Genomic DNA, 26,842 nt, shown 5'->3' with positions numbered 1-26,842 from the left:
TGTTGTACTTGTATAGCACACTGCTACCCCAGCGACGGGGCGTCCTGGCGCTGTACTCATACCGCTGTGGAACCCTTCCTGGCTTTCCCTGTGAAATGTCCACTCCTGGGCACCCCCAAGGTGAAGCCAGGCATCCCCAGCACTGTTGGGGTCGTTGTGGAGATTAAGCAAGCTATTGCCCAGAGTTGCAGAGTGGGTCCCATGATTAGAGTAGGCACCGAAGCGAGAATTATCAGGTCCGAGGAAATTGAGCCCAAGCCCAGCCGAGGCGGGAATTGAACCCTGGTCCAGGGCCAGATCTCTGCATCAGGGTCTGTCGCTCTAACCATTGAGCCACACTTCTCCACAGGCCAACCACATTCAAATCTGTCTTGGCCCAGCTCCAAAAAGGACATTATAGCACAACCTGAAAAGACACGTACCCTCTGAATTGGAATGCAATTAACCTGAGAACGATTTGAGCCTACCCAAACCCTAGTTTCCTAGAAATACTTTAGGTATAACAATAGAATGCATTTAAGCACTTGTTCAACAATTCTATTCAAAGTCTAGAGCTTCTGCCATGAGCAGGACAGCATCCAGAGATTGTTGGGACCATGACCTGCGCTTCATCAATAGGTAATTGCTCCACTGCACCCTACTGGGCCAGTGTTGCTCAACCAGACCAGAACACCAGGCTACATTGAGCCCTGGAAAACAGGTGTTTCAATCAAGGTGATGCACATCCAGTTGCTTTCCAGGCTTTAAACTCACTTACATAGGAACACCGGTGCACTCCTATGAGTCCTCCTTGAATTTAAACAAGGTCTCCTATCTTGACACTCGTAAAATTATCTGTGCAGGGCGTGTTTTACTGATATCAGGTGCACATTTTAGCTTCTTAATGTATGACCACACCTGCATGTTCCTTGCACTCACCTGGTACGTGGGCTCAATCCCTTCTGCATAAGATGTGGTCATTTTCTGACTGTTACCCCCTTTATGGGAAACAAGAAAAGTGAATTACAGTTAGCATTGATACCAATGTGTCTGTTCTTTCCCTCGTTTATTTTATTCTTCTCCCTTGTAATCGCACTCATTACTAAACCTCTTACCTTGTACAACATTTGCATATTTGCCTCTTGTATGTTTTCATCATAGAATATTTGCTTATAGTATTAAATACTGAATATTTTATTTTTTATTTGTAGTATTAATGTAGAGTGAATCAATCCCTAGTGCACACAGCACTTTACATATAACATAATTATCATCTAATAAAGAGATAACAATGCCTTACATATAACATATTACAGGACATAGAGGATGAACACAGAAGCGAAAATGAAGGAGAGGTTGATGTTTAGTTATTAGTTAGTGAAATACAGTTTGAACATGTGTGTTTTCAGTTCTTTACAAAATGGCAGAAGTCCTGGCCCCTCACTCGGTTTTACTGAAAATGGTGTGGGCTTTCACATAACTCATTCTATACATTTTCCAGTTTTCTTACCTAAACAATCTTCTGCATTTTAGTTGATCCATAGATCTTGGGATTTAACGTCATTAGTCAGTGAAGGAGTGAAGGTTTAATGCCACAGTTCATTTAGTGAAACCATGTCCAAATTTGACTTATGAGATCACAGAATCAGAATGTATTCTGTGTTTTTCTGATTCAATTTTAAGAGGCTAGTAGCCACCAAGTTTTGGAGATTAACAAGACACGATGTCTTTCATGCAGCACGGCAGTCACCCTCATAACAGGTGCTGACGACATCAGAACAGAGAACTTCTGTCCTCATCCTCCTCTACCTCTCTGCAGCATTTGACACTATATCTCATGCCACCATAATCTCAAGACTCCAGAATTCAAGGCCCTGACCTCAGACTGATCGCCTCCCTCCTTTCCAATGGAACCCAGCGGATCAGACTCCCCCATACACTTCTGAACCCAAGCAGCTCATCTGCAGCGTCCCCCAAGGATCTTCCCTCAGCCGGACCCTCTTCAAAGTCTACATGACGCCCTTGCAAGCATCATAATCAAAGCCCATGAGATCAACATGGTCTCCTACACTGATGACTCCCAGCTTATCCTCTTTCTCACCTACAAAAACAGCACCACCAGAAGCAATTTGTGGCCAACCGGATGAAGGAGAACTGCCTGAAACTCAGCACGAACTAGACAGAAATCCTGATATTCTGAAACAAGTGCTCCCCAGGTGACTCTCCCTGGTGGCCAGCAGAACTAGAACCCACACCCACACCTACAGGCCAGGCAAGAAACCTCAGAATCATCCTAGGCAACAAACTCGAGATAACCAAGGAGATTAACGCTGTGTCCTCATACTAAGAATGCTCTGCAAGATCTGCAAGGGGCTCCCCACGAACACAACATGAACAGTCATCCAAGTCCTCATAACCAGCAGACTACAGCAGTGCACTCTACTCCGGCATCTGCAAACAACTCTTCCAAATACAGAGATGACGGACGGAGTGCTGAAACTTTTCAGACACTCACCCCCAATCACAGATCTGGGTTGAATCCATAATCGTTCTTTAGCTCACTTCGCCACCCTAGTTCAGACCCAGCCATATGCAAATCAGTCTTGACCCTGTCCCTCAGCCCAAACTGCCAAGCCAAGCCTTCCCTCGACTGGAAACAAGCATCCTGGGATGGTTTCAGGGTAATACCCCTAAGGGTATGCTCAGACGTGGGTCCCTTGCTCACATTGTGACCGAATTCAAGCTGGCCTGGCTGGTGAGGGGTGTTACCCCGTATCTGGTCCCAGGATGCTTGTTTCCGGTCCAGCGACGTTCGGGCTGGACTGTTCCCATGAGGCACAGGGTCAAGACTGATTTGCATATAGCTGTGTCTGAACAAGGATGGAGAAGTGAGCTAAAGAAACGATGATGGATTCAACCCAGATTTGGGACTGGGTGTGAGTGTCCATCATCTCCTTGTGTCTGATTAATACCCAAGACTTAGTCATAGAGGAGAACTCAGATAGAGTGGCTTGGTCTGACTCCCCAGTAGGCTGGGTATATGCTTTCTGACCATCATTATAGTTGTGCTCAAATTTATTATAAATCTGATCGACTTTTTCTCTGAAAAAGTTTGCCAGAGTGTTACAAATGCTTTGATTACTATTGATCTTCTTGTTTCCTAATACTGTATACTTGGAGACTACTTGATAGAGTTCTTTAGTTGAGTTCTAGTTAACTCGAAAGTTCTGGTGAAATAGTTCGATTTTTCTTTGAAAATTAAGGATTTATGCAGATTTATATTCAGTTTTTTCTGTCTTCCAATACTCCTTCGCCACCTAAGTTCTTGACTCCTACACGTTTGCCTCATCAATTTGAGATCCAGAGAAAACCAGGGTGCAGAGAGTTTGCCCCTTTTCGTGTGGATGGTGTTTAATGGGGGTGCATTTTTGCATTATCAGGATTTTGTCCTGGTTGGAGGGTATGTTGCAGTTTGAGCTCAAATAAAACTGCCTGATGATCAGTTCACGTTAATGGGCGATGTTTCAACAGGGATAAGGGTGGATTATTTGAATACGTCCCATCCGACAAGTAACCAGCATTATGAGTTGGGCCATCTATCAGCTGAGACAATCCAAAGCATGTTAGTGTATTGTTAAGATCCTCTGTGTCTTTGACATCTAGGATTTCCAAATGATAGTTGAAGTCTCCTAGAATGGTGACGTTGTTAGTAGATAGGCTGGATTTTAACAGCCAGCTAAACGTTGGCACAAAAGTGTTTCTACTGCCTGGGGTGGGTAAATTAAGAGCCCTTTAAAGGACTGGGTTTTGGCAAGTTCTGTATTAAATGTCAGAGCCTCACAGTCCGTCCTGGAGGCTAGCTCAAAAATGGCTGTGAGGGAATCCCTGTATATTACTGCTAACCCGCCACCTCACTCAATAGGTCTGTCTAGCCGAAACATGACATAGTGTGGGGATAAAGCTGTTACTAGGTCCGGGCCAGAAATCTGGTCTGCCCAGGTTTCAGTCACGAAGGCTGTATCAATTTGTTTGTTGTCTATAAATTCCGCAAAATCAAGCATATTTTTTACCTGTTCTCAGGCAGGTCGCTCCTCCACGCCGCACTGCACTACCCGTGTGTCCGTGTCCCTGTGCTCACTGCCACCGCCGCAAGTTCGAGGCCCCTCTGCCTCAGTTGTGTTCTCTGCTAAATTGTTGTTACCGTTTTTGCCAAATTGTTGTTGTTCTACTGTCTCTGCCCTTTGTGCCCCTTTCCTCCTTTGTGCCCCTTTTTTGCCTTTTCTGCCCCTTTACCTTTTTGCCTTCTGTGCCCTGCTCTTCGCCCGTTTTCCCACCGCTGCGTCCCCGCCCCCATTCTGGCCCATTCGTCCCGCTCCCCCTCCGAGCTGCTCCTCCCTCCCAACTCCCCTTATCATGGCGGCCAAAGGCAAGCCCGTCTGCACCCGTCCGCGCTTGGACCGTGCCCAGCGCCAGACCCCCTGGCCCTGGCGAAGACCACGACGCCCGACACCGCTACGATGCCAGCACTTTCCACGCTCTCAACGCCAGCCGACTACACACCTGCTTCTGGGCCACCCCAAAGCGCACCCAAGGACCCTTCTCCTGCCGGAACTGCAGGTACACCAGCCTCCAAACCACCACCACGTCCACCGGAGCAGGACGCAACAACCTCCGATGCATTCTACTCAACACCAGCTCCGCCCGCAGACACGCCATTGAACTCTGGGACCTACTTGACTCCACCTCCCCAGACGTAGCCTTCCTGACGGAGACATGGATGAATCCCTCATCGGCACCCGACATCGCCATAGCCATCCCTGACGGCTACAAGATCACCCGCAGGGACCGCACCAATGGAACAGGAGGAGGAATCGCCATTGTCCACAGAAACACCCTCAAAATCTCGACCAGCACTGACGACACCGTGAGCGGCGCCAAACACCTGCACTTCCAGATCCACATTGATCCCAACACTACCCTCAGAGGAACTCTCATCTACAGACCCCCTGGTCCCCAACCGCAATTCAGCGACTCCATCGCCGACTTCGTCAGCACGCACGCCCTTGCTTCCACGGACTACATCCTCCTCGGAGACCTGAACTTCCACCTCAAGAACACCAACGACGGCAACTCCACCACCCTGCTCGACAACCTCGACAACCTCGGACTCAAACCGCTCGTCATGACTACCACCCACTCTGCCGGACACACGCTCGACCCCATCTTCTCCGCCAGCAACCACGTCACCTTCAGCCACATCACTGAACTCCACTGTACCGACCACCGCTGCGTGCACTTCACCTTCGAGAAGCCTACCACACACCACCTCACACAACGGGCCCCCCACTGCAGCTGGAGCAAAGTCAACAAAGACCAGCTAGTCACCACCCTTGCCCGAAACCCACCAATGGACACTACCAACACTGACTCCACCGTCATCAACCTCAGGCAATGGATTGAGGACTACACCAACACTCTCGCCCCGATCATGAAACCCTCGATCAGACGCACCGACAGAAAAGCCATCTGGGTCACCACCGACCTCCAGGCATCCAAGCAGGCCTGCCGTAGGCTCGAGAAGAAGTGGCACCACGAACAGACCCCGGACAGCAACACAGCCTACAAGAGCGCCATCCACAGACACCATCAACTCATCCAAAAGGACCTCCTTCAGAGAACACATTGACAACAACGCACACAACAGCAAAGAGCTCTTCAACATCGTGTAGGAACTTTCCAACCCCAGCTCCAACTCCAACGACATTCCGCCATCACAAGAACTCTGCGACTCCATAGCCACCTTCTTCCACCGCAAGATCGCAGACATCCACGACAGCTTCAGCTACCAGGCCCCCCCGACAGACACAGACACCTCAGTCTCAGCGCCCCCCAGCCACATCGACCCTATGCTCTCCTGGACCCACGTCAACGACGAAGACACCATCAAAATCATGAACACCATCCACTCCGGTTCACCATCCGACCCCTGCCCACACCATATCTTCAACAAAGCAAGCTCCACCATTGCACCCCACCGCCGCAAGGTCATCAACAGCTCCTTCGAGACTGCCACCTTCCCGAAGAGCTGGAAGCACGCTGAGATCAACGCCCTACTCAAGAAACCCAAAGCAGACCCCAAGGACCTCAAGAACTTCCGGCTCATCTCCCTCCTCCCGTTCCCGGCGAAAGTCATCAAGAAGATTGTCAACAGGCAACTTACCTCCTTCCTCGAAAAGAACATCATTCTGGACCCGTCTCAATCCGGATTCCGCAGCAACCACAGCACCGAAACTGCCCTCATCGCCGCCACCGACGACATCAGGGCCATGATGGACAACTGAGAAACCGCGGCCTTCATCCTCCTGGACCTCTCGGCTGCCTTCGACACTGTCTACCTCCACAGTCTCCGCACACGCCTCCACAGCGCAGGGATCCACGACAAGGCACTGGACTGGACCACCTCCTTTCTCACCGGCAGAATCCAGAGTGTCCACCTCCCCCATTCTCATCTAAAGACACCAAGATCATCTGCAGCGTACCCCAAGGATCGTCCCTCAGCCCGACACTCTTCAAAATCTACTTGGCACCGCTCGCCAACATCGCCCGATTGTACGACCTCAACATTGTCTCATATGTCGACGACACCCAGCTGATCCTCTCCCTCACCAAGGCCCCCACCACCACCAAATCCAACCTCCACGAAGAAATGAAGGCCATCGCCGAATGGATGATGAGCAGCCATCTGAAACTGAACTCAGACAAGACAGAGGTCCTCATCATCGGATCCACCCCCTCCACCTAGGACGACTCATGGTGGCCGGCCGCACTGGGAGCTGCACCGACGCCCACTAACCACGCACGAAACCTGAGAGTCATCTTGGACTCCGCATTGTCAATGACCCAGCAAGTGAACGCCATCTCCTCCTCCTGCTTCAACACCCTCCACTTGCTCCGCAAGATCTACAGATGGATCCCCACCGGTTCCGGAAGGACAGTCAGCCAGGCTCTTGTCAGCAGCAGACTGGACTACGGCAATGCTCTTTACGCAGGAACCTCAGCCAGAAACGACTACTACACATACAGAATGCCTCTGCACGTCTTATCCTTGACGTCCCTCACCACAGCCACATCACAGCCCACCTGAAAGACCTGCACTGGCTCCCCGTCAACAAGAGGATCACCTTCAAACTCCTCACCCACGCTCACAAAGCTCTCAACAACACCGGACCAGCGTACATCAACGAACGACTCACCTCCTACACCCCGAACCGCCAGCTTCGCTCCGCTGACCTCGGCCTCAACACCATCCCCCGCATCCGTTGAGCGACCGCCGGCGGCAGATCATTCTCCCACCTTGCCGCAAAAACCTTGAACACCCTCCCCATCCGCTTATGACAGACCCAGGACATGCTGGCCTTCAGGAGACACCTCAAGACCTGGCTGTTTGAGCAGTAGCAGCACCCCCGCCCTCCTTCCCAGCGCCTTGAGACCCTCACAGGTAAGTAGTGCCTTTGGCACGCCAGTGGCATGGACACCCTTGCTGCAGATTTAAATATCCCTCCATAGGAAGGAGGCGTGGCCCATATTGGATGCTTTGCAGCGTGTGTCTGGAGCTAAGAGGTGGGTAAAACAAAAACGAAACTGGGGTCCAGATACCCCTTCAGTCCACTCGTAGGCTCCCCTCCGAGGGAGAGCTACTGGTAACCAAGGTTAAGGCAACTTAAAACTGAGGAAAGCTAAAAATCATAAAACGAATAAAATAGGGTAAAGACCATTCCAATATGGCGGCGTGAGATTCAGGCGCCAGGCACCTCCTAGAACATGCACCCTGAGTGCTACAAGGAAATAAAAAGGAACTGTTCTCTTCCCATGCCTGTTGGCAGAGTCTAAGTGGATTGTGAATATCGACCCTCTCCTCTCTAAAATAGAGTGCACATCCAATCAGTGTCAAATTATGGATTTATGGGGCCCCCTGCAAAACATACCTTGGGGCCCTTGTTTTAGTGCCTCCAAAAATCCTTAACATGAAACTGGGTGAAGAGAGACATAGCCGGAGAGGTGAGATGGAGACAAAGTTCAATTTCCCAGGGGTCCCTTGGAGGTTGAGAGACCTGGTCAATTGCCCACTTTGCCCATGCCTTAAAATGTCTCTGCGCCCAATAGAGCTGCATACTTGTGGCAGGCCGCCTCTTGCTCCGATATTCTGGAAATTGATCTTCAGTAGTACAGACCTTTCTTGTAACAGAAACCCTCATGTGAAGTGCTACAAAGAGAAAACAAGCAAGGAGTGCTCAGTCTATCCCAACTCTAACCCACCAGCTGCAATAGTTGATCTAAAGATTTTACCAGTTACCAGGGCCAAGAACCATAAAGGATGCAAGCTGGGAGTACTGGGGCCCCCACACTTTCCTGGTCCTATTCACATTATGAGGAGGGGGACACAGAGATTAGAAAATAAGATAGTATTGCCTGAAGGACATTATGACTTAGGTTTTGGATCCTGTTGATAGTTTTAGGTCTGTGTGATAATGCAAGATGCCTAAACAAGACAGTTTTCATTTGCTGCCAGAAGTGAGGGTTACGAAATTTAGTGAGTGGAAGAAATCAGGCAGGATTCACTTTGCTAGAGATCTGGAAGATCGCTCCCTGATGCGTACAGCAGTGTGGTCTCAAGCATTCCTGAATACTATGTTTCTCAATGGATGATGATGGACATAATCATTAAAGTAACTTTTCAGTTTAATTTTCTCTCATTTAAAACCATTTAGAAATATCAGACTGCAATATTGAGTTATCGCTGACTTTTATTTAAGAGTTATATACCTCAGTGCCCCAGGCTGGGTCATAAATCTGACTGAGCAGTGATCATTGCCAGGCCCTGCTATCAGCAGCCTAATGATAAAGATGTGAAATAAACACAGCCTTCCCTTAACTTTAAAAGGAAAATGTGACCTTGTGTTTATTTAAAATGGATTTAAGGCTGTGAGGTACTCTGAATATGTCTGTGAGCTACCAGTAGCTCACAATCGACTGGAGACACTTTATAAGCAGTTGGCTCCTACCCTGAGCTGCCTCTGGATAGATACACTATAGCCACATATATTTAAATCTAAAGAGTGAATAGAAATTACACCACTGGCTGCGATGGTGTTACTTCTGGTAAATATTACATCATGTGAACCTGTATCCAATGATGTACACTGAGCCTTTTCTGGTCCTCCTTCAATCTAAGATTGTCTCATCTTTTATAGGTGTCAGAACATTTTTTGTCTTCTTTCTTTCCATGGCTGTCTTCCAGGCACAGGTCTTTTTACAATGTGTTGATGTTCTTATTCCCCTCTGGATATAATTAGAACATTCAGCCCATACTGCCATATGCCCACAGCCTACTCTTTGTGTCAAGCTCCTGAATGGGATGCTGGAGATTTCTGTGGAGGATTAGGATCAATGTAAGGGAGATGTTCATGGTGTCCATTGATTGACATCTGCTAGGCAGTTAATTGGAAAGTATTTCCTACCTTAGCACAGCATTGTGGTCTAGAATGAAAACAATTGCATTTGGGTGTTATGAACTATTTACATAAAATATGCTGTTTATTTTGGCAGCATATATAACCAATTAAATATTGTGTTTCATTGTCCTTTCTTTGGTCTGCCTGGACTGGAAAGAGAAAGGGGACATACAAGTTATCCACAAATTACCTGTAGGTAATCTTTGCTTGTCCTAACCCTCCTCTTTCTCCTCACAGTCCCACACATCCCACACTGCCTACCAGGCATGTTCTGGTTTTTGGCCATTGAGTGTGTTTGAATGTAAGGTCAGTTGCTGTAAACGATGCTTGTGTATTTGTTGGTACCCTAACATGGTGCGTGGCTCTTCGCCTTCGGGCGATTTGTTTTGCATTAGTAGAATTTCCTACCTTGGAGGTGTATTCCCCCTTTTAGGTAATGACTGTGACAAAAAAATTGTAACTAGGAGTTGGAGTAATGCACTTGGTACATTGACAGACTAAGCTTTATGCGTACAGAATACCATAATATTTACACTTCTCTCTTTTCAGGTCTTTCTAACTTCACAATTGCAACACTATTAATAGAATTGTTTTGTAATCTTCTACTTTGCGCTCCAGCTTGCATAAGATTTCTCTACCTACTGAATTAAATTCAAATAATGATCTTTCTTTGCAACAACTTCTCGTTTTTCTTCTGATCTTTGTACTTTTATTCTTGCAAGAGGCACATCCCCACTGGATCTCCCACAGCTTCCTTTTCTTGCACTTGAATTCTCTCAGACTTGCAACCTTATGTTAGTTCAATGGGTTATGTGCATTCCACATAAATCCTGACAGAGGCTAGCCAGCCTTTAGACCAATGGCCTGGAGTATATTAACCCTTATTATTAAATCGTCAATACCATTTGTGATTGCCACAGTGTAAATAGTCAATACGGAAATTCCTCGCCTAATTTCTACCACTACTTTCATCCCAAAAACACATCATCTTATAATTGCTATTGCACTTAATTTCTAAAAGGATAAAACATTTCAATGTGGTTGTCCTTCTCCTTTCCTTCAAGCGAACCCCCTTTCCCACACTCTTCCAAATCTCCATCTATTCTACACCTTGCTGTGGGAAGGTTCTGCGGTTCACTCACCAGCTCCAGCTTTCTGGGGCTTCTTGTTGATCTTGCTGGCGAGGAAGAAGACCGCCAGGGCAATCAGCATTGTGACAATGATGTCACCTATTATGATGCCAGCAATGGTGCCAATGTTCATTTGCAAGCACTCTGTGCAATCTGGAAGAGAGAAGAAAGAGGTTAAGGACCCAGAGGTTCTCCATGGTCAATTCCATGTGTTTCTTAAGCATAATACCTCACATATATGGCATAAATCTGTCCTTCTTCGATGGTTTTAAATCCTGAACAAGCCCAAAACATAGAGAATGACGCCAAGGAATTCCACATGTTGCATTGTTTTCAAAATAATAATGCCTGTGCTGGCACTAGACCTTCAGAAACATTCATAGAGTGTATCACAGACACGTTTTCCCTGTATTCCGCCCCTTAAGTCAAGGGTGGAATTCTGCTCTGCCATTGGTTCACGCTGAATGCATGGATGATTCAGCCTAGAACTTAGCATAACATTTGACTACTCTTTTTAGGTTTGACACCTAGAGACAGATGTAGCTGTTTCATAAGTTAATATACAATAAAAAGACAATATATAACAATGTATAATGAATCGTAAATAAAAATATACACATGTATGCATACATAGAAAGCCTTTGGGGCAGCCCTCTACATCCTTTGGTCTTTTCAACTGTCATTGGGATTTTGCATCCAGCCACCAGAGCATACAGCATGAGGCAATGGCTCAGCCCACTTCAGCCACTGCCTCTTTTGCACTGTGACTGATATAATTTTTTCTTGATCACCTATGCACATCCCACTAAAAAGAATCGTATCAGTATTTTATTTTGTCAGTGCATTTTTCTTTCCATTTTTTACCGTTTTTTACCCTTTGGTTGAGTTTTTGTAAATCATCCTTGTGTGTTGAAAATGTGTCTTTGCGTTTCTGTAATTAAAAGCTAATGGTACTTTTTCAATGCAACAATAAGAATCATATTTTTCTGAGATAGGCATTATACTAAAGGGGTTTTTGTACTTGTTCTGAGTACAGCTGCCTGCTTAAAAGCACGCATATTTTATTAAAATTATCTATCATGGTTATTTTTTAGGTCTCGCCTAGCAGCGCGCACGCGCTGCATGGAAAAAGACCTTTAGGCATTGATGCAGTTTTGGCCCCAAAAGCGTGCACACGTTGCATTGCCTTCAATGGCAACGCGTGCACATCTGGCGATTCACTTGCGGGAGTGAGCTTGACACCATATGTTTGTAATTAACTTACATGGGGCCCCTGGCTCTCTCCCGCAATGGAAAGGCTGTGTGTGCTCTGGGCGACACTCCCCCCGCCCCTCCCCCCGCCCCTCCCACTTTTAGCGTGAGCCGTTTCCCTTTGCATTAACCCCTTCCCACCCCAGCCCTCCGAAGTCGGAGTCTGCCGCTTCCCGCAGCTGCTGATCGATCTTGGAGAAAAGCATTCTTTTAACTTGTTAATTCTGCCATACTTGCTGACACTTACGCTACAAGCCACATTACCAATGCAACCCTTGTGAAATGACACCGTCTACTGCATTGTTCACGTTTTTAGTGCTGAACCACATTATATTATCCATGTTAAAATCTTGCTAATTACTGTACCATTGAGCCGTATGCGAAACGAGTCTCAAATGGCTATCAGTACGGAAGTGGTCACTGGCTAGTCATGTGCGGCGCTCCAGTGACAACTGTGCACAAAGTAATTATAATAATTATCTTCCTCGTGAATTCACTAAACCTTCACAAAACAGAACAGTCTCACGACATAGATTGTTTTATTATCAGAAATGAACAAACGCTGATTTTCCACTTTTGTGTCAAACGAGCGTCAAATGGCCATTAATGCATAGTGTTTACTGGCTAGGCATTGCGGTGCTCTAGTAACTAAGGCTGAGAAAGCTTAATCTTTCCCGTAAATACTACAAATGAATACACTTTACCTTCATATAAACAACTGTCTCATCATGATTCAGACTTCTCAGTAATGACCTGAGACTGATTCCCCACTTAGAGACAGATTCTGTCCATGAATGGGGTACCACTCTGTAACGGCTGCATCTGGACAGCCTTCTATATCGCTCCATGCCATGCGCTGTCCGGCTGTGCCTGTACAAGCACGCGTATCGGCTGCAGGTATACTTACCGGCCTTCCGATCACGTCCCGAAGGATAGATAGGATTCACTCCGTCCTCGAATATTACTACCAGATAAGAACGCTACGGGGCATTATTCTGCAAGGTTTTGACTGATTAGGAATGAAAAGGACTGACCTGACTATCCCAGTTCTTCATGATAGAATCCTGTCGGCCTAGAGTAATTTAATTACATCTCACCACTCTTCCAAATTGGTGAGTAGGGTCTCTTACCTAATTATTCTCTTATCTATTTCCATTGCCCATATGCATTGCTACAGTGCCTAATCACACTGTACATGGTTATGTTTATTCAAGAATTGGATTCTCATTCACCGCAAGTACTGGTGACCATACAGTCCTTTAAACATCATCTCTCTTCACAATACCCAACCACTAGACTATTCCATTTTTTACCAGTAGGACCTACAGCAACCATTGGTTACCCTGAAAAATACCAGAAGCCTGAAGTGGCTTCTTCTTGGCGAGGGTAAGCATTCCCTCAAAACACATAATTACGTGTGTTTTCCTTACACCGGTCCGGTGTTAATACATCCCTTACATGTCATTAACAGGTATTAAACCCTTTGGACTAACAAGAAGAACCGACTGGTGGACTAACGCATCCACGCCAGGAGTCGGTCACGGGTCAATTCGGCCTTTCATCCTTCCGAGGTACACAAACCAGAAGCAGACGCTGTGAGCCTGGCCAAATATACGGAACAGTGGGTCATCTGCATTACCTTTTCTTATAATGTGGTTTAGGCAAAAAAAAAGATCAGTACACATACTTAATGTAGTGAAAATGTTCACCGTCTAGCCACATGGGTGGTTTTAATATGCACAAAGAATACGTGAACCAGAACCAACGGCAAGTGCATACATAGCTCGTTGGTTTGTGTTCAGAATGAAAAAGTCCAATCAGACCGGGGTGGAATGTGTTCATCCTTCCGAGGGTTCCCCCGCGTCACGTATGTGTCTGTGAGGCTGTTTTAGTCCCTCAGGGGTCCCCATAAAGCTTTGTCCTGATGAGAACTCGGTGCTACGAGCGAGTTGGAAATGCCCTTGAACCCACTGCACACAAGCTTAACTGGCTTGAATAAATAACCGACAAAAGTGCTGTCTGTTAAAATACACACTAACAAGTTTTTTCTTGTGAAGCTAGACCTTGATAATGTTCATTACATTAAGTGTATGCACTGATTTTGTTTTTATTTGCCAAAATAATATTATAAGAAAATGAGTGCCGGATGAACCACTGCTCTTTTATATATTTCAGCCGTCCGAGGTCGATAACATGAGTAGCATGAAGCTGGGTAACAGTAAACACCCATTATTTCAGTGCCAAGAGTGTAGGTGCGCTTCACACATAACCCTTTAAGTTATGTAGCTCTTGCTACCTATGAGTTGTCAAGTGGTCTCTCGACCTATCGGGCATGGAGCCAGCGGTCACCCTCCTGCCTCCTCACGCCTCCTCTCACCCTCACCACTAATCCACCCAACCCGAAACCAAAACGGCCCAGACATAGAAATAGGATTGTGTGTCTGCACATACCGTGGATGCTAATGGACCATAACGGCAACACCCACAAAATAGGCCTGCACAGGCACCCATCCCCCTCACAGACAAAGACTCCATATTACAACAAGCATTTGCAATGCAATATGTCTCTCATTTGCAAGAGTTTCAGCTTTTGGCACCCTTTTATTTGTGTTTTGAAAACCTGCAAGGGGTGCATAAACACACACTTTGTACTTATAATACTTGCTTACGATGAGCCATGCTGGCAGTAAGAGGCGCAGTTACTGCAAGCCTTTCTTCTTGTAAGCAACGACTATAAGTACAAAGTGCATGTTTACGTACTGCTTGCAGGTTTTCAAAACACATAAATAAAAGGCATTGTCAGTTACAATGCTAATAGCTCAAACTCTCACAAATGCGAGACCTATTGCATTGCATATGCTTGTTTATTTATGTTTTTGTTGCAAGCATATGCTGACACCTTTAGGCAGAGACCTGTTTTGTTTCTTATTTTTATGTTATAAAAAATGTCTAACCAGTGCACTAACTTGCCTGGAATTTTACAATCGGTTCTTGTGTAAAGTTAACTAAAGCTCAGATGCCAAGTATCTTGGAACCCTAGCGACAATCTAATATTGGCCTTTTTCACTGCAGTATACAAACTAAGCAATCGTTGATAAAGCCAAGAGGTCTTGCATGTTATACTGTTGCACACACTAATTGGCTTTGTCAATGCTTTTTTACTTTCCCACACTGGTATGCACTCTAAATTGGGCAGACAGAACATCTACCAAACTCTAAACAACCCCTAAGTGCCCCCTCCATCTCAGTGTTGTAAAAGTACCTTGCCAGGTCAGTGGAGAGGAAGTACTCACGCTGCCACCATGTACAAAGTGTGCTCTCGAGATCAGTGTGTATAACTAGCCCTCGTGAGGTCAATGGAGACAGCATGCTCTTTCGTGGCCAGGTCAGCGTGCAAACAGAGACTTTCCATGTCAGCGAGCACAAATGGACTCCCCAAGTCAATAATCATAAAGAGAGCACGCGAGGTGAGCAGAAATAGAGTTCCCTCTCTGAACCTACCTGTGTAGAAATGGCCCATGCTATGTCAGTCAAGAAAGAGTAAGATCAATGTACATATATTAAACCCTTATGGTCACTTTGTACAAATGACCATAATCAGTGTTACCTCAAGGCCACTTTAGATAGAGAGCCCTCCCATGGGAAGTGGAGATAAAATGTCCTCTCCAAGTCATTGTTTTTAAAGAGCCCTCCCAAAATCATGGCTTTCAAATACCTTCTCAAAATCAGCCCTCTCCATGTCTGTGACTTGTTGATGATGGCTAGGCTGTTTCCCCACCTTTTGTATGGCAATATGTGAAAGCGAAAACTAATCATGTGTTGCCCCACTCTTAATAGAGTGGGTGAAGCTCTCGAATTAGGGCTACATGTTCGCAACCCCCAAGCTGGACCCTGTTTTCCTACAGCTGACCCGTCTACTTTACTCCAACCTAGTGGTAAGGGTGAAGGTAGGATCATACGTCTCCGGTGCGATTCAAGTGCGGCGTGGGATGAGACAGGGCTGCCCGTTGTCCCCCCTCTTTTTCGTGCTCACGATGGAGCAAGTGGCTGAGGCGTTGAGAACGCAGCTGCAAGATGGCATACCACTGGGCGATGGCACACGCAAAGTATAATTGTACGCCGATGACCTGTTAATATACCTAAGAGACGTCAACCAGGTGCCTGAGCGTTTGGCCCACATTCTGTGGGAATTTACGTCCATTTCAGGATTGAAAGCGAACGTAGCCAAATCTAAGCTACACGCCTTTCGAGAGGGATGCCGCGACCCAGCACTTACACTCAACGGCATGCGAGTGCAGATGTGTGAGGACACATTCCGCTACTTAGGCATACCAGTGTACCGCCAACCACTAGACCTCTTTGATGGTAATCTAGGCAGGGCGCTAGTGGCAGTGAAATCCCAGATGAAGATCTGGAGCACACTCCCCCTCGCAGTGGTGGGTAGAGTGGCGTTGGTTAAAATGGTAGCCCTCCTGAGATTTCTGTACTACTTTGCCAATCTGCCTATCTATGTACCTACTGCCTTCTTCACGGCGCTGGAAAAAACAGCCGGAGATTTCATCTGGGGCCCCAACTGCCACAGGGTGGTAGTTAAAAAATTGTACTTGCCCACTAACCAGGGAGGCCTGGTGATGCCCTGCTTTGAGCACTATTACCTGGCGTTGCAGCTGCAATGGATCGCCCGATGGATGGCGAATCGCCAGCGTGATGACACAGCAACCAAACACCGAGCTTACACACTATCCCAGATCTTTGCGCTATTCCACCCTGGCGCACGGACACGACCCCCGGAATCCCAATTACTAAATGTGGCCCACAGGTGCTACCGCAGAAGCCTCTACCTAACTCGAGACACAACACCCTATCCTCCTGCGTTCCCACTTGACGGTACCCCTAGAGGACAGACTACACTCACGACCACCGAACTGCAACATTGGCATGAGGCGCTAGGAGACCTATATAGCGACGGCTCCCTCATCCCCTACACAACACTGGTAAAAAGTGATGGGCTCCAACTGGACAGTTCCTCCTGCACAGATCTCTGGTTGCCACACTCTCGTTGAGATGGGGAGGCCTTGCCTCTGAACCACAAACGCACCTAACTGTGCAATATTTACATGTTATGGGACGGGGCAAACACCTAACGAGGTGGTTTGCGGCTTCACATGCTTCACATGCAGCGTTCAGTTTAGACCCCCTCAGACGAAAGTTGGAACAGGACCTGGACCGACAATTTTCAGATAAAGAAAGGGAAAAAGTGTTGGCCAGCCCAGTCCAGATCCCCAGAAACACTCGATTTAGTCAGATACAATACTGTATCACACACAGAGCGTACCTCATGCCAGCTAATGTCAATAGATATTTTCAGCAGTTATTTTCACCGCACCGACGCAACCTGCCCCAGGTGGGCCCTGATTAGAGGCAATTACCGAGGAAGGCTTTAAAAGGTGCCCTCTTAGGTTGGACATGCTTTTAGGCTGCTTATGACCAAGCGTAGTGTTTGACCATAATTTTAATAGTACCCGTTTTTTATTTGTTTTAGGCTTTCTTTGTTCATTCTACCTTGTTTTTAACCTGCCCCCTTACCTGCACTTTAAATTGGTCCCCCACCGCTGCTTAGCGGGTCATTCCCAGCGCGTTAGGCGCCCGTAACTGGACTTTAGGCGCCATCTTGGATAGGGGAGCTCGGGATTTTCTCTTGCGTTGCAGCGCTCCAGCTCACAGGTGGGCCCTGATTAGTGCCCTATATATCCTCACCATGCTGACGCGCAGCGGGGTCACGCAGCGAGGTCGCCGTTCTCCCGCCGGAGTCCCGCCAGAGTCCAGCCCGTCTGCGCCCGTCTGCGCCCGTCTGTGCCCGTCTGCGCCCGTCCGCGCTAAGGACGGGCTGGAGGGCGCCAGGATAGATCACATCATTCGGAAGGATCCGAGGCTAGTATATACCAGGCTGGATTTCACTGCTTTAAAACCGCCCAAACTCCCTTGCCATCACGGGTATGTTCCTGAGGGATTTTTGACCTCTCCCACCTGCCTTTGCTTCGGATCCCCTTCCCATGGATCGATCGCATCAGCTGCTTTTCCTAGGCCTAACTCGGACTCTAAGGTGAGGAGCAACACGGGCTTCCTTGTTAATGCGAGGTCCCTGATTAAAAATAACTTAGCCTTTAAGGATTTCGTATTGTCTAGGGGCCCGGACTGGGTCTTCATTACTGAAACCTGGGCTAGGGATTCCTCCGGTCCCGATCTAGTGGAGGCTGTCCCGGATGGTTATAACTTAGTGAGATTGGATAGAGTGGGGCGGATGGGGGGTGGGATTGGTATCCTATATAGGGACCACATGTCCTGCCATATTATTCCGCTAGACGATTTTCAGGAGTCCTTTCAGGCTCTCCAATTCTCTATCAACGATGCCTACGGAGTGCCGTTTAAGGGCCTTCTCATCTACAGACCCCCCGGGACTAAAACTGACTTTTGTAGTCAAATGCTTAAGATCTTAGAGTCACACTTTGGCTGTGACCATTTCACTGTCCTGGGGGATGTAAACTTCCATTTGGAGAAGGCGGACTCGTCGGAATCCCAATCTCTTTTGGACACCTTCTCTGGGTGTGGGCTGATACAGTTAGTCAGAGGACCCACCCACTCGGCGGGCCACACGCTTGACGGGGTATTCTCCAACGACACTAGGTTGGTCGTTGAATCACCTCTGCCCCTCTCATGGTCAGACCATTATGCCATTCCCCTGGTCTTAACGACCTCCTTGTCAAGTAATAGGGGCAATAAGCCTAGTAAATTCGAACGGAGACGTAATTTAAAGACCCTGACTAATAATCTACTCGCCCCCAAATTTACAGGGCTTTTGATCACTCCTGGGGAGGACGTAACTGCGGCAGTGGAGAGGTTGGAGAAGGGTGTTATATCAGTTCTGGATGAACTTGCACCGGCCACCTTGTGTTACTCTGCCAGAAAAACCCCCTCGGCCCCATGGTTCTCCGAATCACTTAGACTGCTTAGGCAGGGATTACGGAGACAGGAACGTCGTTGGCGGTCTAGTGGAGCCTTGTGCGAGAGGGACAAACATAAAACTCTTTTGAAGTCCTATAAGAAGGAGGTAATCAAAACCAAGCAGGAATACTTTACCTCCCTCACCGCTTCCCTTTCCTCACCCAAAGACCTCTTCAAAATCGTGGACACGCTCATCTCATTAAAGATGCCAGATCCTGTGGTTAGCTCTCAACAGCTATGTAATGATATTGCACAATTCTTTAACACCAAGATTGTAGATATTCATTCAGCACTGGAGCTACAAAAGGCTGCTCTATCTATATCCACAGTTTCTCCCATCACCCTGTTGCCTCTTTCTGAGGAGGTGTCCCATGGGAGTCTGTCTAGTTTTCCTTCCCTTTCCCTACTGGAACTGGAAGCTCTCTTGGCCAAGGTTAGGTCAGGGTCCCCCTTAGACCCTTGCCCTCTTAAACTCCTTAAACAGTGCAAGGACTGTCTCCTCCCACCCCTACTGGGTGTGATGAACGGGGCAATGAAGGAAGGGTCCTTTCCCCCACAGTGGAAGAAAGCGGTGGTCAAACCTCTTTTAAAAAAATCCACACTGGACCCGGGTGTGCTCAAAAACTTTCGCCCTATTTCGTTGCTCCCAGCTCCCGCCAAGATGCTGGAAATTCATCTAAATAAGCATCTTGTCGACTTTCTGGAAACCCATGACAGGTTAGATCACTCGCAGCACGGATTTAGGAGAGAACACAGCACCGAATCTGCCCTTACCATCGTGCTTGATACCATCCGCACCAGGGTCGACAAGGGACTGACCACTCTCCTCATCCTCTTGGATCTTTCGGCTGCGTTTGATACCCTGTCTCCCTCTGTTCTAACATCAAGGCTGAGAGAGATAGGGGTGGAAGGAACGGCTCTTAGTTTGCTGGCATCCTTCCTGAACCAGAGGGAACAGAGAGTAAAGCTGGGGGAGTTCTTATCTCCATCCCTTCCTGTGCATTGTGGGGTCCCTCAGGGGTCGGCATTAAGTCCGACCCTTTTCAACATCTATGTCACCCCACTTGCCAGGCTTATTAGATCTTTTGGGATGGAGGTAATCTCTTATGCCGACGATACACAGATTCTGCTGTCTTTTACCCAACCCGCTATCTTGGCCGCCTCTAAATTTAAAAACTGTATGAAGGCGGTCGCTCAATGGATGGTCTGTAATTCATTGAAGCTTAATGGAGAAAAGACAGAGATTCTGGTGTTCGGGGGAAAGGAGGATTTTTGGTCGGCTGATTGGTGGCCTTCCACTATGGGGGTGTGCCCTTCACCGACTACTCTGGCTAAAAACTTGGGTGTACTGATCGATCCCCTCTTGAGGATGGATCAGCAGGTAAAGAGGACCATCTCAACCTGCTGGGGCCTTATAAACATCTTACGAAGGATCAGGCACTATCTGTCCTTCCAGGCCAGGAAACATATAGTCCTGGCATTGATAGGTTCCAGACTCGATTACTGTAATGCTCTTTATTTAGGCATTAACAAGGGTCTGGTAACCCGTCTCCAAATGGTGCAGAATGCCGCCGCTAGACTGGTTTTGGACCTGCCCAAACGGGCCTCAGCTCACTTGGCAAGAAGGACTCTACACTGGCTCCCAATGGAGGCCAGGATTTCCTTCAAGTCCCTGATCTTGATTTATAGAGCCCTGGCCACTAATCGGTCCGGAGGTGTTAGGGACCTGTTAGTCCCCTATACACCCTCTAGGACCCTCCGGTCGTCCAATAAGCTCTTGCTCCAAGTTCCCAGGATACGTAAGGCCAACTGGGGAGGTAGAGCCTTTTCTACTCTTGCTCCAAGGCTTTGGAACACCTTGCCCTCGGAGATAAAATCTCTTCCCTCGGCGCTTGCTTTTAGGAAGGCTCTTAAGACATGGCTTTTCGCCAAGGCCTACGCTTAGACATGATCTGCCATACTTTTTGCATTGTCTTTGGTTAGGCGCCTTGACGCCTTCGGGCTAAGTTGCGCGTTTACAAGTCTCCTTTCATTCATTCAGATGCGCCACCACAGAAGCAGACTTGGTGCACATGTTCTGGGACTGCTCCAGCATAAGTGTGTGTTCTAGAGATGGGTGGCGGACATGCTTTAAACCTGCACAGCAAGAGAGACACCCTTTGATTGGCCTACGTACTTGCTGCATATGTTTCGTAGAACACGTAACACTAAAGTCACTTCTAGATTCCTCGACCTGGGTATAGCGGCGGCAAAGCGGCTGATCACAAAGAGGTGGAAAGCATCAGACCCCCGCACACACAAGCTTGGAGGCACTCTGTACTCGCGTGGGCTAGAGCCGAAAGTGTAGCGATACGTCGGGAGTAAGTCATAGACCTCAGGAAAATACCTATCTCCACGTACTGGCACACCAATCCTGGCAGCGTTACAGCTAGATGCAGATCAGCTAAGTCAGACCACGCAACCACCTGACCCGGTGGGGTAGACCTGCGCAGGGGTCCAGCCGGCTTCATGGATGCCGCACTTTCACTTCTACATCTCCGCAGGACATGCGGAGTTCTTAAAACTTAATTAACTCTGCGTCACTGTCTGCAGCCTGTCGATCACTCCCTCTCTCCCACAGCAGTTGCGCTTCTGTTTTTAACACGCTGGATGGCAGACCAAGCTGCACTGCGCTTACAGTGGACTCTTATTACATGCTGCGCATCTGCCACCCCCTCAGGTAAATACTTATAGGTGCATTGCGACCGAAATATGGCTGGCAACCAAGCCCAGAGCAGGGAAAGTGCCTTTTAGTATGAGACCTGGGGCTTTCAAAGCAGGTAGCATGCAAGACGAGGGGACACAGCGCACAGCACCACTTCTGAGCAGACAGCCTGGCTGACAACATGGCCGAAGGGCCATTTTCACTCTCCCTCCCACCTTGTTTGCGTGTGTGTATCCAATCGGATCGCATGCCAAGGTGAGAGATGTGAGAGTGATTCGTACTTTTGCCTTACTTTAACTGCTGCTTCTCCTGTGTTTCCCAGGACCAACGAGGTAAAGCATGCTTTAAAACGTCTTTCGATTCACAAGAAATGCTGGTACAAAGTGCAAAGTGCAAGAAAAATTCCCAGCAGGCTACTCCTGTTCTCTCTCCACCCTCCCCCTTCAGAAGCCGGGGAGTCAGAGCCGGACTGGCCGTAGCGGGCACTGGGCATTTTCCCGGTGGGCCGTCAGGGTGGGGGCCGGTTTTGGGTCCTGGGGGGCCGTTTTTATAGCATAGCTGCAATATCTGCCTGTGTAACAAAATAGTCCGAAACAGATCCCCCCCTGGGGGGGGCTGGCCAAGCATTTTGCCAGGGCCGGTTTTGGTTTCCAGTTCGGCCCTGCATGGAGTTGTTTGATCGCAGCTCTCTTCGCTCCCCTCTCCTGCACGTAGTCTCTTAGAAAAAAAAGAATGAAAAAAACCATTGAGCCTAACTAAAAGAACAAGCTTTGTTTCCTCAGAAAACACAGCTGCTGCTACAGCAGAAAGCACATCAGTCTGGTTTAATTATTATTTGTGCTGTAAGCTTCATCAAGCTCTTTATCTTAAAATGGATTATTAAAAACTCTTGCATTTTTGTAATTTTCTCAGATAGTTGCTCATTCTGACTGCTGTATTCCTTTCACTCCAGAGAGCTTACAATATAATTTTACACTGACTGCTTGCACAGATGTGAGTAATCACTTTAATCTGCCCCAAGCTTTGGATTTATAGACTGTCCCTCCCCATTTCCTTCAATTAATGTGACCTGTGCTAGCAGGCTGCTGAGTAATATACAGGAAGTACCCACCAACCTACTTGTAGCACTTTGTGTACAACAAACTATTCAATTTCCTTTGTGCCACACAACAAGGAGGCTGTTTTGTATGTGATAAAATGAAACACAGGCTTTTAAACTCTTGACAGTCTTGGTTGGTCGAATGTGTTGCTTGATCTTCCGAGGCTAGTGTAAAAGGAACAAGATAGTGACATTTCGCAATCAAAAAAAACTTTAATCTCAAAAAGGGTTGTTGTGCTCCATGTAATCAATGCATGTTTCTGCTCTGTCCTTTCCTTCCTAGTACATTTTGGGAACTGTAGTCTGGTACTTCATAACTATTTGCAACAGAAAGGCCCAGGTCTAAAACAAACATTGTCCTTGTGGATAAAGTCATATCTTAGGGAAATCGCCTACTTGTGTTTTTACTACTGTGGGTGGAGCAAGACCCAGTCCCCCTTAACCCCTTGTGTGCCCTTGACGGAACCACGCCGTCATGAGCCACGGGCACCGTGTGCTCATGACGGCGTGGTTCCGTCATGGAGCGGCCGCTCCTCCCACGCGGCTCGAATTCCCCGCCTGTGCGGGCGAATTAGAGAGTGGGCGGAGTCGTGACGGAACCACGCCGTCATGAGCACAGCTCGCCCGTGACTCATGACGGCGCGGTTCCGTCATGAGCACCGCGCCACCGTGCTGCCCCCAAACCCCCCCAGCGCTGCGGCGGAATTCGCGCCACAGCGAAGGGGTTAAGGAAGCCAGACATCCATCCATGTACTCATACATGTATCCATACATTCAAGCATATATACAAACATCTATCATTCCACCAACCATTCATCCTAAAGTACACCTCTGCCTCTTAAATGCTCACATTATCTTGATTTGAACCACATAATTTCAATACACACTACATACATCCACTCCACTCCATAACACAAGTAAAATATATTTGCACCAACCGCAACTCTCATTTTCTAAATAACCACGTCACCGCAAAAATAAAAATAAGTAAAAAACATTGTCATTTACAACGTCAATAGGTCTAACTTTCACAAATGTGAGACCGATTGCATTGCTTGTTTTTAGTGCAGTGAAGATCGGCGCGCAGGGAGTGCTGACGTCAGTGCAGTGAAAGTAAACTGAGCCGATGGGTTTGTTTTACTTTCACTGAGTTCATGTTCGGGGACGTATCTCAACTCCCTGATCACTGATTCTCATGGGAAGGGTATCGTTGGGAAAGGGAGCATCTCCCCTTTCCAAAGGTACCTCTTCCCAGTGGATCCCTGCCTGATGATCGCCACAGAAGAGCATTCCTCAAGCAGAGATCCACCCACTAGCCCCCAGAGATAGGGAGAACGGCCTCTTGTACAAAGGTTTGTGCTCCCCCTTGGCAATTTTTATATTCCTGTCTTTCAGATGTGGGCAATTTGCCCTGATTTGCTCCACCCCGGGAAGACAGCAAGACCGCTAGACACCAGGTATTTTTTTAATTGTATAGGCATAGGGGTGGGGGCTGCCCAGCATGGGAATGGCCATGCCCCCATCCCAAGTAAATGGGGCAACAGTATTTCTGCCCCAGGACAGATTGGGCAATTACCTCCAATCTGATCCCCCAAGGGGCAGAAAACCCACCAGATGCCAGGGATTTTTTTAATGTAAGTGTGAGGCCTGCCCAGCATTGGTGACATGACCATGCCCCCACCCCAAATAAATGGGGCAACAGTACCCTCTATCTGTCCCCCAAGGAGGGCAGAAAGACACTAGAGGCACAGGATTGTTTTTTATGGGGTGGGGGTGCTCACCATGGGCATTGCTATAACAGTCTTTCTGCCCCCCATGGGGGAGGATGGGGTAATTCCCCCCACTCTTCCCCCCAATCGGGGATCAGAAAGCCCAAAAGACACCAAGGATTTTTACAAATATAAAAGTAGGGTGGGGCTACCCAGCATGTGCATAGCCATGCCCCCCTAAAACCTGACCAGTCTTTGTGCTCTCCTGCGGACTAAAGCATGCCATCCCAATGGCAATCAAGAAGACATTTCATTCATTTGGGTGTTGTTTTTACATATGGGCCAGGAAAGTGTGCTAACTCCCAATATCATTTGACTTGCAATAGTGAACGGCTGCACTTTTTTGGGCTTGGGTAGGCTGCCATCTGGAAAAACCTACCAGGCCTAGACATCCGAGACATCAAGAGGCCTTGACACAAAAGGTCTTGAAGTGCTACGTGGAAAGATCAGCAATAGGGGTAGCTGTGGGATTTGTTGCTGTGCTTGGCTGCCACCCATGAAAACCTATCAACAATAGACATTTTTTTAAAGTGGAGAGGCAGGGAATTTCAGGGTGGTGTGCTTTGCATGAAACCCACAAGGTTTTATTACCCACAATGGCCTGCAAACCTCAACCTTAGCCTGAAATCACGCATTTTCCTTACATTTCTGTGATGGAAACTTCTGAAATCTGCAGACATCCACAAAATTCCTAACGCCCAGCATTGCCCCACATGTGTCAATAAAAACATTGTGCCACTTGTGTGGTTAGACCTAGTGCCCGCAACAAGAAAGAATCAAACTGCAGTCAATGGGAGTAGTCCCCATGCAGGGGCTTGCATTGACCTTGGTTTAAAATATATAACTTTACTGGATCACCCATGGGTTTCACACTGGTTTCCACTGCAAACTGGAAGCAGGTTGAAAACACAAAAAAAGGAAAAATGGGCTACCTCCTTGAAAAATGCCAAAACTTTGGTAAAAAAACGAGGTTTTTTTTTATTCAAAGCTGCAGTTTCCGAAAGCTGGGAAGATGGTGACTTTAGCACAGCAAACCTTTCGTTGATGCTATTTTATAAAAAAAACAGAAACTTTTATCAGGAGCACTTTTTTCCTATTTGTCCCCCAAAACTCTAAATGTAGCTAGATTTTGGCTATTTCCCCGGGCGCCTCCTGGGGAATCCACAAAACCTGGGTACCTTGAGGATCCCAAAGATATTCAAAAAAAGAACACAAATTTGGCATGGATACCTTATGTGGACAAAATGTTATGGAAGCTTAAGCAGGAACTACCCCAAATAGTAAAAATATGACTCAGCACTGGGGTGAAAAAGGCCCAACAGAAAAGGGGCGAATAGCCAGCGAGGCGAGAAGTGTGTCTCGGTATCTACAGAAACAGAGCTCTTACAAGGAGCAATACTCTGAGAAAGTGCCGCTTTTATAAAGAGAAGGGACCTAAAAGTCTGGATATTGTGCACAGCAGGGCTCTTTGTTAGGACAGAGAGTATCAAGAAAGCATATTCGAGGGATATGAGTAGTATGTGTTTGATTAAGAGCAAAGTTATGGTCGAGTGTGGGACAATGCTCCAGGGAGCTTGGGCATTATGAAGAGCAGAGCTATTAGTGTGCCTGTGGTACAATACCAGGAGCAGAGCTATGAGGAAGCCTGTATATGCAGGCCCAGAGCTCTGAATGAGGCTGCCCATTATCAGATGGTGAGCTCTGAGTTCATTTCTGTATCATCGGATCCCCTTGTGAGCTTGCATGTTTTCAAGGATTGTTGATGGATCTGTGTATTAGCAGGAGCACAGCATGGATCTGAAAGTTTTTATAAGATTAGAACTCTATGTGAATATGGGGGTTTCCTAGAGCAGAGTGCTGAATAAGTCTGAGTATTATCAGGAAGCGACCTGTGGGTGACCCAGGTTATTACTAAGACCTAAGGTAAGGATGTGATGCTAAAAGCAGAATCTCATTTGTTGTCATCAGCAGCAGAGCTCTGAGTAGGGTTATAATTATGAGCGATGCTCTGAGAGAGTCTATGTATTATAGAGAGCAGGGCTGTGAATGAGCCTGTGTATTATTAGAAGGCCTTCAAATGAGTCAATATATTATCCGGAGTAGAGCCCATATTATCAGGAGAGGAACTGTGTGTGTGCATAGAAGAACTCTTAACAAGGTTCAGTATATGGAGAAGTGTGAGAATTATCTTGAGCAGAGATTAGAAGCAGCCTGGATATTATCAACATCAGAGCTATGAGTGAATTTAGGTATCAGCAAGAGCAGAGAGGTCAGTGAATCTGGTAATTACCCAGATAACATCTGTGTGAATCTGGGTGTTATAGGCGCTGTACTATGTTGAACACATCTCTGAATAAACCTGTGTTATCAGTAAAGCGCTGAGTGACTGTGTGTGC

The 26,842-nt window shown here is 47.3% G+C and overlaps 1 protein-coding gene across 1 annotated transcript in view; it reads right to left on the bottom strand.

The window, feature by feature from the left end:
- Positions 1-26,842, bottom strand: part of TYROBP (transmembrane immune signaling adaptor TYROBP) — a 234,721-nt gene that overhangs the window by 20,806 nt on the left and 187,073 nt on the right. Inside the window, exons 3-4 of the mRNA XM_085614298.1 lie at positions 10,634-10,774; positions 919-977 (exon numbers count right to left, since the gene is read on the bottom strand). Coding sequence (XP_085470424.1) covers positions 919-977; positions 10,634-10,774 — 200 coding nt within the window. The remainder of the gene's footprint in view (positions 1-918; positions 978-10,633; positions 10,775-26,842) is intronic.

The sequence above is a fragment of the Triturus cristatus genome, chromosome 7 (genome assembly GCF_964204655.1).
Source record: "Triturus cristatus chromosome 7, aTriCri1.1, whole genome shotgun sequence".
Taxonomy (NCBI): domain Eukaryota; kingdom Metazoa; phylum Chordata; class Amphibia; order Caudata; family Salamandridae; genus Triturus; species Triturus cristatus.
Note: the sequence above shows the minus strand (reverse complement) of the source record. Positions and strands in the feature narration are given on the sequence as shown.